Source organism: Tachypleus tridentatus, chromosome 6, assembly GCF_004210375.1.
Source record: "Tachypleus tridentatus isolate NWPU-2018 chromosome 6, ASM421037v1, whole genome shotgun sequence".
Classification (NCBI taxonomy): domain Eukaryota; kingdom Metazoa; phylum Arthropoda; class Merostomata; order Xiphosura; family Limulidae; genus Tachypleus; species Tachypleus tridentatus.
Window position 1 is genome coordinate 53,850,500 of NC_134830.1, and position 12,974 is coordinate 53,863,473.

A 12,974-nucleotide genomic window follows, 5' to 3' on the forward strand; every position below is an offset into this window, starting at 1 on the left:
TAGTGAGTCAGTAAATATAACAAAAACAAAATATGGAATAATATTAGAATTAAACACTTAAAATAATTATAACGTTTTAGACTGTTCTCCAAAAGTAGCTGTCAAATACCAGTTTGTCGTATATGAGACAGTATGTACATTTTCGTGTTTCTGTATTTTGTAATAGCATTATAAGCAATAACCTTTGATTATAGCAAGCACGCATGTATAAGGAAAGAACTACAAAATAACCCAGTACGTAATGTAGCTAAGTTGGTCTAATCAGTACGTTGTTATGAAACATTATAAAAATTATTATAACGTGTGTTTGTTTGTTTTTTGAATTTCGCGCAAAACTACTCGAGGGCTATCTGCGCTAGCCGTCCCTAGTTTAGCAGTGTAAGACAAGAGGGAAGGCAGCTAGTCGTCACCACCCACCGCCAACTCTTGGGCTACTCTTTTTACCAACGAATAGTGGGATTGACCGTAACATTATAACGCCCCCACGGCTGAAAGGGCGAGCATGTTTGGCGCGACGGGGATGCGAACCCGCGACCCTCAGATTATGAGTCGCACTCCTTAACACACTTGGCCATACTAGGCCCATTATAACGCTTTTTTTTTTAATTTCGCGCAAAACCACGAGGGCTATCTGCGCTAGCGGTCCCTAATTTAGCAGTGTAAGACTAGAGGGAAGACAGCTAGTCACCACCACCTACCACCAACTCTTGGGCTACTCCTTTAACAACGAATAGTGGGATTGATCGTCACATTATAATGCCCCCACGGCTAAAAGGGCGAGCATGTTTGGTGTTACGGGGATTTGAACTGCGACCCTCAGATTACGAGTCGAACGCCTTAACCAACCTGGCCATGCCGGGTCTCTTTATAACGCATTGATTCATCAGTCGAGTGTTTTTACTGTTATCGATAATTTTTGGCCATATTGCAATGGCAGGCAAAAACATGTGCTCTAGCCAAAATTTATTCAATTTGTATCACAGATTCTACACAAATTATACAAATGTTATGTGTAATTTATATGCAAAAACGGCTCGTTTGGGTTGAGAAAATATTTTACATAGAAGAGCGAACTTTTCTCAACCCAAACGAGCCGTTTTTGCATATAAATTTCTCAACAAGTGGGTTTCTCGACATCACTGAAATGTTATGTGTATAAACCTAAAATATTCTACACTGAAATACAAGTATGGGTTGATAATTGTTTTTCGCCTCGTATTACTGTTTTTTGTGAGTGATTATTTTGTATATCTTTCCACGAACAAAATTAATATTAATTTTTAAAATATTGAAGTATTTAGTCTCAATTACATTTTTTTTATCTATGTGAGAACGTTTTGTTTCGTTTTATCAGTTTGTATAAACATTGCAAAATAATTGTCTCTGTCACTCTACTTCTCTGTTGCATGAAAAACTCTCAACTGGGAGGTTTCAACGTAAGCCTAACTTCTATGGCCGACACACTCCAATCACAGCTCAGATGACATCATCTAAAAATCAGAACTCTTGTGCGCATTCTCTGCGTTTTGTCTCCGTAGCAACCACCAGACGTAAATGCGATTTCGATCGAGCCATGGTGAGAAACAACGAACAAAACGAATCATTATTCAGACCGTTTTAGTACATTGACCGACCAGTCGAGTCTTAACTGCTACAGTATAATCGTGTAACTAAAACTTAGAGTTGATAAAAGAAATGTTTTAGAACTTGGTTAAAGTGCTGAGAAGAATAATTAGATGGAAGTTAGTAAACTACCAAAAACAACGGTGTTAACACTAGTACTTCCATTTGGCAGTAGGGGGACGTCGCGTATTGGGAACTAAAGGCCTCAGATTTGGTGATCTTTCAGGATTTTAATCTTTCCAGGTTTTGTTTTGTTTATCCTAACAATGGGAACAGTTCTTAGCGTCTCTCCAAGAGGGCCGAAACCTGCTTTTGACGAATACTCATCAAATTACGAACAGCTCAATAATGTTAAAAATAAAGAAAAACATTTTGAAAAAACTCATGCCAATGAGCACGGTCATTTTAAGAAACACTCCTTATTCATCAACGCTCTCACATGGAAACATATCAGCGTGTCTGGTAAAAAGAAAAGCGAAAAGAACAAAAACACGTCCTATCGTCACCCACTGGACAAGATAGACTCTCTTATGGATAACAACAAGAACATCCAGAAGTCATTATCATGCTATAATCTGAAATGTAACAATATCGGATCAGCAGAGCTGGTCGCCAGAAGTAACAACAGTTTCCATAAAGTTGCTCCGCCTCCACTACCACCAAAACTGACAGTATTGTCTGGACACAACCTGATCCGTCCTGCACCTCCAGGATCTTTAACAGCTAGTGTTCCGAGTAGGCTACCTCCACCACAAAACGCTTACAGGAAGACAGTAATCCAGGCTTCTACTTCGGAACTTCTGAGGTCACTAGGAGAGTTTTTGTTCAGGAAATGTCGGAAAGTCAAAGATTTCCAAGCTGGAGATGCCGTTGTCTGGTTAAGGACGGTAGACCGCTCGTTGCTTATTCAGGGCTGGCAAGATATCGCCTTCATCAACCCAGCCAACGTTGTCTTTCTATACATGCTGGTTAGAGAACTGGTAAGCGATGAAATCGATACTGAGAAGGAACTGCAGGAAATCGTGTTGACCTGTCTCTATCTCTCCTATTCGTACATGGGAAACGAAATCTCCTACCCATTGAAACCTTTCCTTCTAGAAGAGACAAAAGACACATTTTGGGACCGCTGTCTTCTCATCATCAATCTGCTCAGTGGTAAGATGTTGCGTCTCAACAGTGAACCCAGTTTCTTCACCGAAGTTTTCACTGAATTGAAGGCCTATTGTTTGACCTCTGGTTAACACTAATCAAAATCTAGGTGTCTGACCAGAAATTCGAGTAAAAAAGGATATACCTTTAACCTTAAAGAGGAAAATGTCACGTGGCCAATGTAACCTCAATTAGATTGAATAGGAGCTGTGCAGGATTTGCACATCCTTTTTATATAGACGCCTGAAGGTGGAATCCTTTTTTATACGATTTCTGTTCTCTTCTGCATTAGGCAACTCCCTGTTTGTTGTCTATTTATAGCTCATGTAGTCCTTGCCAGTATGGAGATCTGTGTGGATTTAAGCTATACAAGGTAACATACTTAGTACTTGTACTGTGATAACTAGAAATTTTAAGAATTTAACTGAAAGATATGGTTTACTTGGAAAAATTATAAACCAACGAAACTATATCTCTAGTAAATCGTTATGCTTTTTTTTTACTGAAGACAAACGTTTGTTTAAAATGTCTTCTATTCAGTATTTACTTGTAAGTTATCCAAAAAAGTAGAAAGAATGCTGCCAGTTTAGTCTTATTAATATTTTGGTTAAATTTTAATACCTGCATAGCTCCAGAAGGTAAACAATGTAAATATAAAACAGCTACAAATTTCTCTCAATTAAATGCTTTTAATATCTGCACTCTGTTAAACTGTATGTTAAAACAAGGCTGTCACTTAAAAAGTTTTTAATAGTATAGTTGAATTAAACAACAACGTGATACCGGATTATAAACAAAGCAAATATTAATTAATTAAAACAAATACATGTTTATTTGAATAGGGAATAAATGATAACAATTTTGTAAATTTTTGAAAACTTTATTGTGTAGATTCGTATAAAATTAAACTTTTACCTTCATATGTGGCAAACTATACACAAGGCAATTGAAGAAAGTGAAGTACTTTTAACTTATTTCAAACACATGTTAGTCTTAGCGTTTTAGACGTAATAGGCTTTATTTATTCTGTTACTTTTCAAATCAGAGACTAATTAAGAGGAGTGTACAAAGAAAATCTACAAAGTTTTGTTCAAGTAATTAGTAAAGCAGCGTTCGTCTGTCTACGGTGTATTATTGTGTGTTGTTAGTTTATTTTAGGTTAAATATACATTTAGTTTGTACAGTTTTCTATGGTAATTCATTGTTATAATTATAAAGAAACAATACTCTGCAGAAAGCTCAAAATCTCTGCAACAGTGTACAGTGTTATGAAATTGAAGAGTTATACATTCAGTTGTGTGAGAGAGCAGTTCGTTTATTGTTTAAACAAAGTTTGTAACTTCTTCCAAACATTGTTTTATTTAATATGAACCACATGTTCAAAAAAGAAGGCAAATTACAATGTTTGTTGAATACTAGTAGTTCTATAATTATTTCTGTAAACAATGAGAGTTATCTAAAATGTCTCTTAACAATGATAATTATTTATGAACGCTTCTTATCACTTTTAAAGAAGTGCTAAAATTCAATTAGAAGACAAAATTGAAGTTTTTAAAATGCTGTAAAAATAGCCACTGTTTCTCGTGAAGCGTCATTTACAATATCCTTCATGGAAACTTATGTTCTACTGTCTCAGAATAAAGGTGATAAAATAAGTAGCAAAATCAGTCTCTACGTTTTGATCTTGTTTGTTTCTTATTTGTCTAAAGAGCATTATATACTCTCGACACAGCTTTCGAAAACTGTAAAATATAATGATGATTCGTTAAAGCTATCTAACTGTTGGTACAAATATTGAGGATTAGTTTCACTTGTTTATATCATAAACGTTCAAAATTTGACGAATAAGAGTTTGTGACAAAACCTAATACCCAAATTATATATATATGACAAAAACATTGGTGAAGAACCAAGCTGTATGCCTTCTTCTGATAAGAAAACTTACAGAGCAACCCAAGTAAATACTTTCATGTGATTAACAACTTCCAGAGTAATCCAATTGTACACTTTGCTGTGACATCATCTTATCGAATAATCTTAGTAATATATACTTTCTTGAGATAAAATGATTACTGTATAATCCAGTTATATACTTTTGACAAAGCAACTTGCTGAATAGCTCGTACATATTTATTGTGATAAAAACTTAAATAATTTCCCAGTTCTGTATTTATGTTTAACTGCTTTAAAGGCAAATGTTGAATCATAAGTTACAAATTTTGAAAACAAGTGCATGTAGGATGAAATTATAAATGTCAAGTTAATTAATCTTATTCCTCATAAGAAATGTTTATAGTTTTATGTAAAATCAAGATAAAGAATCTATTAAGTCACATTGAAAGGAAACATCACAATTACCATGGTCATCTGCCCTTCTCATTACTTGAAATAATGTATGTTACTCACTGCAGTTCAACAATATATATACAGGTGACATGGAGAAGAAACATTAACATCACCATGGTTACTTACCCTTCTAACTTTCTGAATTCATGTCTACGTCCTTCACTATAGTTCAACAGTATCTAGATTACATGGAGAGGAAACATCACCATGGTTACTTGTTCCACTTATTCTCTGAATCAATAGTACTTTTATGTCTTACATCTTTTATTATGTTATTGGAACTGAAAAACACGATTTTATATTCTCGCATGTTAAGTATCCAGGCATATTTATAATGCTTATGAATTTCTCTTTCTTCCCCTACTTTATTTCAGAGAATAAAAATACCGAGATTTGTTTTTTATCTATTGATATTAATAATTCAACTGATTTGATTTCATGTTTAAAATAAAAAAAACAGTTAAATGTGTGAACATTTGAAAGTTTCAAAATTTTGAAACACAATGTGTTTCAAAGAATAATCGTTATGAACAACTATATTATAAATGCCTTTCAGAAAATATTTGTCATACACAAATATAACCAATCCCATTCTCGGAAGAATTGCTACAGACAAAACTTTAGTGTTGTTAATTAAAATGGAATAAAAACAAATGTTGTTCTTAATTTTAAAAGAAAAAATCAACATCTCATTATTGATATGAGTTGAAGATACGTGTGAATGATATAAAGTATATTTCCAGCACTTTAAGACACAACAACTCCTACATCACATAGAAGGAAAGCAAATAAGTTATATATTCAGTTTTTTTTGTTTTGTTTTTGTTTATTTTGGATATTAACGCAGAGCTACACAAGCGAATTTTGAGCTTATGGAATGCATATACCTTCAGACTTGAATATATCTGTTATTTAATTCAATGTTTCCTGTAGAGGTCGCCAAAAAAGGGCCTAAAACAAATATGATGGATTAATTTTAATTCTAAGTAAACAATAAGCTGATAAACATTATGTCGAATTAATTGAATGATACAGTGTGTCGAAAGGAGATGTAACTGTTTTTAAACGACCATGTTAAAGTTATAGGTTATAGGAGGCCTCAGACTTTTTTATTCCCATCAAGGGAGCTGCAGATTAAAAGATTTTAGGAGCCATTGGTTTAGATATTAACATAACTCGACAAAGTTCACTGGAACAAAAGATTTAAATCTTAAACATTTATTTACGGATTATACACTGTTTGAACTGTTAATGTCAGAGATTTGTTGTTAGGAAAAAGAAGCGATTAAATACTCTAAATAAAAGTCCAGATCCAGTGTTTTTGAGTGGATTATTCCATCTTTTTAATTTTGCAACAACACTTTGAACCACACTTGGAGTCATTATCATTTACTTATCCTCAATTGTATGAAATTATTGCTCATGCGAAAGATATTCTTGGCCATCAAAACTAGAATTACTTTCTTTACTTTGGAATTACTGAGAACTGTATATAACAACAACATTATATTAAAAATACATTGTTAAGAAGAAATATTAAAAAGTTTAAGAGCCTTAACAAGTCTTAAAACCATTAGTTACACCCAATTTGAACAGCAATGGCGCCGTCAAAAGTGACGATGTAGCGTTTTCAGTTGTTAACAATTGCAACAAATGGCTTTATAAACAGTATTGTATCCCATCTGGTCTCGAGAGCTCTGGATCGAGCGAAATGTATCTTCGGCAATGGATTTGGTGATTACAAAGTAGATAAAACTGTTATTGTACAATACTTTACTTCTTGAAAAATCCGTAAAGAACTAAATTAGGAATGCGGTGTTTGAAAAGATAATAGGCCTAACATGACAGCGTTTCCATCTATTGCATGACATCCACGTTACGTGGCCGTAACGGTAAAAAGAACCCTGTGAAATACTGATCTGGATACATTTTATAAACATGTTTGTTGTCATTACTAAATAATTCCAAAATCAAGAATGTTTCCTCATGTTTGAATCACTTCCGTCACCCTTAGTGACAACAAGGACTGCTATAGAAACTTGTCAAACATATTGTTGTGAAACAAATCAATGTAAAAACTTATTATATGTAAAACTGTCCAATTTCAAAACTTATTGTTATGAAACTAGTAAGTGTCAAACTTATTGTCGTGAATGTTTTTGTTTCTAAATTGTTCAATATTTGGCAAGAACTACCACAGAGAAAAACAAATTATTCTAAAAATGTGTTGTCGGGAATATCTCCGTAGTTGTTATTATCAAGCAATTAGTCACAAGAAGAAATATATATGTATATAATTTGTATCTAGTATTTTAAAACCTTCATGATATACTTTTCTTATGGGGAATATTTTATATTGCTTGCTTAGAATATAAACTTATATTGCTTAAATATTCCTAAGCTGGCTGGTCCTGTTGAGGTATTATTTGGACTACGGCCGAAAATACTACTAGTAGCAAAGTTATTCAACTAATGAATGAATCCATTCTAATAACTAAATCAGCTAGTGCTCATTACTGTCTTGATTTTAAGTTCTGGTTTATAAAATCAGTTTGTTAACAATGACAATTTTGTCCTTAATGTTTCTTAAACCGTAAATGTTCACCTTTCCCCTTCCTTGATGGTTAATGTGTAAGTCTGAATGCTTATAACGCTAAAAATCAAATTTCGATACTCACAATGGGCATAGCACAGATAGCTCGTTGTGTAGATTTACGCAAAATACTGCTAAAATAAAATATAAAAATGTTTATATTTGGTGTTATAAGGTAGTTTTTTATATAAGGTAGTTTTTTACTAGTATTAAAACGTCGTTAAATTGTTGATACACCGATTACTGGAAATATGAGATATTATTATACAAAAGTAGTGTTAAATGTTCATTAACCTCAACAGTAGACATTTTAACATTATAAGCAATGTCAATTAAAACTAATTGTTTAAAGTTTATGGTTCAGTTACTCAAGATATTGCCAGTGTTCAAATCGCCATGCTTTAATAATTGCAAGCACGTGCGAGTGAAAGTAATGAACGATGTACAACTATATGTCAACCGCACTACACTTGCTATGACCAGTGCCGACCAGGACTTCCTTCAATACCATTAGGTCGGCTGAGATACGATAGATACAGTGATGGTTGATACGTTATTTAAACAATTAAACTGCAAGAACAACAGTTGGTATGGCGTACACTAGACTGAGTTGATGAAGTATAATTTCCATCAAGTTTTATGAGTCATTTATAACTCAGAATTAGAAATCCTGCCAATACTCATATTTCTCTCAATATAGCAAAGAAAGGAAAACCGTATACTCTTGCAGAGGAGATTATAATAGCATCAATTAAATAAGTGATTGAAACTGTTATGAAAAAAAGACTCTGGTCCTGTTTTAAAATGCTTGCCTTTAAGTGCAATACAGTTCAAAGACGTGTTGATAAGACGGCTGAAGATGTGGAAAAGTTTGGCATCTGAGCTTATGCATTGTACATTTTCCATCTAGCTTAATGAATCAACTTTTGGTAGTTCAAACATTCTCATGGCTTATGTGAGGTATTTTAGTCAAATTCACAAACAAATTATTGACGAGTTTTTATTCTCAAGGCATCTTAAAGGTGATGCAAAAGGGGTGACGATTTTTCAGTGCTTGGAGGACATTTGAACAAGTACAATATTCCACAGAGCAATATAATTGCTGTTGCCACAGAAGGTAACCTTCAATGGTTGCCTGTTACAGAGGATTTGCTACATTTTTTAAAGGAAAAGGTTCCCGATGTGCGTACTATTCAGTGTGTATTACACAGACATCACCTTGTAGCAAAGAATCTCAGTGACGAATTATATTATAATCTAAAGGTGTGCATGAGATCGATAAATAAAATTAAAGCACATCCACTAAATTCGTGACTATTTGCTAAGTCTTTTGAAAAAAAAATGATGAATTGGTGAGCCAATTACTGTTGCATACTGAAGTGAGGTGGCTGTCAAGAGTTGTTTGCTTGCAAAGGCTTGTTAAGTTGTATGAATCAACTGTGGAGTTTCTTACAGATGTGGATTCCTTTCAATACGATGAGTTGAAAAAAGAATAAGATCATATTTTCTATTTGTCCAGACCTGTATTCAAAACTTAATGATGTACAGACCAGTCTGCAAGGTAAAGATGTAACAATTATTCAAACCCGAGTAATTGTCTTAGGTTCCAAGTCAAAATAGGCGTTTTTAAATCTTCATTGCTACCAAGAGATTTTCAGTACTTTTCATACTTACGACAACTGGAAGATGAAGACCAAATTATTTCTGATGATGACTTGGATATATACATAAAGTACCTTGAAAAACAGAGTGAAGACTTTAATGTGCGCTTTGAGGAATTGGAGGAGACGTACGTACCTGACTGGATTGTTACACCATTTGATTCGGAAATAAAAAATGTAATTATTAAATCTAATTTACAAGATTAACTCATTGAACTTTCCGTGGATCTCGAAGCTAAATCACTCTTCAAAAATACGACCCTCTGCGACTTCTGGAGTAATGTAAATATTGTTGATTAGTATCCAAAACGTTTCGCAGCGGTGAACCATTTTCTACTTGCATCCCCAAGTTCCTGTATGGTTGAAGCTGGTTTTAGCCATGTAAATTCAGTCCAATCAAAGAAGAGGAACAAACGGAACATAGAAGAACGTTAAGACCAAAACTAACAAGTTTACAACCAAATATTAGTACTCTTCTCAAAGATCATCAACCACATCCCCACCATTAAAGATATCAGACAATCAATAAATAGGTATAGTTGGTCTATCATAATATAATATTATTATTTATGTATTTTTATTAAGTCGTTCTTTCTTTAACTATGACTTATAGATTTTTATTACTTAAAAGAATGGAGGGGTCGATAAAAGGTCAAGGATCATATGAAGGGGTCAACAGTCAAAAACGTTTGAGAACCCCTGTTGTAGACATTATTTACTCAAATTATAAACTCCTGTTTTGCCGTCATGCTGTTTTAAGTTTCCAATTTTTTAATTATATGGTCTCTTTATAACTTACACAAGAGTTGTGACATCAAAATCAACATACGTTCGTATGACATGATAAAGGACAGAAACTATAAATAAACAATGAAACTTGTAAAACGCCTTATTTTCTCTACTGGATTATTAAAACTTTTCGTAATCTATTTCAACAATATATTGTGTCTATTCAAACGATAATAAAATTTAATTTTCATTTTTATTGCTTATTCTCAAATGACTCTGAAAAACAAACAAACCAGTAATACACCTTTGGTTGGTGGATACTATACGAATTATTTTGCGTCACTGATACTTCAAAATTATTTGATTCGAGAAACTTTTATTTATAATCAAGAAAAACAATGTGCAGTAATATGAATTTGTTTGTTTTTAGAAATTTGCACAAAGCTACACGAGGGCTATCTGCGCTAGCCGTCCCTAGTTTAGCAGTGTAAGACTAGAGGGAAGGCAGCTAGTCACCACCACCCACCGCCAACTCTTGGGATACTCTTTTACCAACTAATAGTGGGATTAACCGTAACATTATAACGCCTCCACGGGGAAAAGGACGAACACATTTGGTGTAACGGGGATTAGAGCCCACGCCCCTCAGATTACGAGTCAAGTGCCTTAACCGCCTGACCATACCGAGCCGCTTGAAAAGGAAGCATAATATAAGAGAAAATTTGAAAAAGGACTCTTAAATTTCCTTACTGCAATCAAACGTGTGAATTTTAAGTTTGAAGCTGAGAGTTGATACAAAATAAAACGATAATAAAAAGTATAATGTTTTATTTTCGGTTGATGTAAATAAAAGGTTAACCTTAAAATCAAAAACCCAGCTTTCTCCCGTCATCCTAAGAACTAGAAAACTATCGCACAACCAAGCATCGTTCTCTTTTGATTGGGCCAGCCGTATCGATTGAGTCCGATTTTACAGAAAACGACGCAATGTGTAAGTGACTGTATTTTCGCCATTTCATTTTCTCTTTCATTAATTTATTTCGTGTAGCGTTTTCTTTAAATTAATACAAAAAACAAGAGTTTTTATAAGAGCATAGTAAGAAAGTTCGTGATCTGAATGAAGAGCTATCAGTTGCATAATGGTAGGTCTAAGGTTCGAGTCACGATATGTCATTGAACACGCTCCGCACTTGCAACAGTGGAGGAATTATAACAAAGATGGCTAATCTCGTGAATTTCGGTTGAGAGCAATTCTTTTGACTGTCTGCCCTTTCTCGAGCTAGAACTAAAGGCTATGCTTTGACCTTTAGGTTTCTAATCCGGCTGTTTAGCCCACTCGTCGTATGAGGTACTATTAACTTGAAAATACCGTAACAGCAAATCCGATTATTCAAGTTTCTTATTTACATTCGTAACGTTCCTTTATTTGTTTATTGTCATATTAGTTTACAATTTCCTTTTACAAGTCACTTACCAACATCTAATATGCACTTTTACTGTCTATTGATATACATTTATAATGTTCAATACCGTTTTTTAAAAAATCTATACTTATAACATTACTTTAACTAACGCTCCCTAGTGGCAAATTGATATTTCTCTCGACTTCCAACGCCAGAAACTTGGTTTCGATACCCGTGGTGGGTAGAGCAAACGTAGATCCTTGTGCCTAACTACAAGCAAACCTTTACTTAATTTTTTATCTATGCTTATAATATCCATTACTTGTTTTTATCTATATATATATTTATATTTATCTATAATATATCTATGTTCCTTTAATGAGGCCCGGCATGGCTGGGTGGTCAAGGCACTCGAATCGTAATCCGCAGATTCGAATCACCGTCACACCAAACATACTCGCCCTTTCAGCCGTAGGGGCGTTATAACATTACGTTACCACTATTCGTTGGTAGAGCTAGTCCAAGAGTTAAAGGTGATAACTAGCTACCTTCACTCCAGTCTTACACTGCTAAATTAGGGACGGCTAGCGCAGATAACCCTCGTGTAGCATTGCGCGAAATTCAAAACAAATAATCCTTCAAGTAATATTTACTTACGTTTATAATATTTCTTTACTCGTTTCTTATCCTCATTTATAACATTCTTTACTGATTGTTATTCCTCCATATTTATTAAACTCGTCTCTTGGTTGTTTGTCTAAATTTATAATATAATTTTGCTGTTTTTTTATCGACATTTATAATATTCCTTCACTAATTTTTGGCGAAGATATCCTTGTTGTTTTGCCCCATAAAACGCCAAACCAAACAACCAATCACTAATTCTAAGCTGCAGCTTAGCGGCTCATGGAAAGTTTCCGTGTTTATTTTTTGTGTTGTTTCTAAAGTACAAACTTTTGACTAATAGCTCTGTCATCTTGTGATTGAGTTGAGATTTAATTACAGTTTTGGACTAAGGAGGTCAAATTCTGTCGCCAGATGTATTTGACCACTCTCAAAGTCTCATAGATTAATTCACTCTAATCCTGTCTAAAATAATTTCAGTTTGAGGGTAGGCTAATAGAGATCTTAATGAGTAATAAAACTGAATCGAATGTACACGCGCCCTACGATTGGTAATGCTGGCACGCAAAATTACGGTCAATAAAGAGGTGAAAAAAGGGTCTCATAGATTAATTTATTCTAAACCTGCCTACAAGAATTTCAAGTACCGCAGCTATTGAGGATTTCCTCTTATTTTATTTAAATTTGTCACGATTATTATTATTAGTTTTATTTATAATGTTCCTTTGTTAATTGTTTAACTACATTTATAATGTTCTTTATTCATTTTAAAACTATATTTAGATTGTTTCTTTACCTATTTTTAATATACATTTATAATATTGCTTTACTTTTTAACCTCATTTT

General features: G+C 33.7%; 1 protein-coding gene across 1 annotated transcript; it reads left to right on the plus strand.

The window, feature by feature from the left end:
• The first annotated feature begins 1,583 nt into the window (after positions 1-1,583).
• On the plus strand, positions 1,584-4,395 carry LOC143252536 (cyclin-dependent kinase 5 activator 1-like). Its single transcript, XM_076504830.1, has one exon. The coding sequence runs from the start codon at positions 1,890-1,892 to the stop codon at positions 2,862-2,864; it is 975 nt and encodes a 324-aa protein (XP_076360945.1). The 5' UTR covers positions 1,584-1,889; the 3' UTR covers positions 2,865-4,395.
• Positions 4,396-12,974: the final 8,579 nt, after the last annotated feature.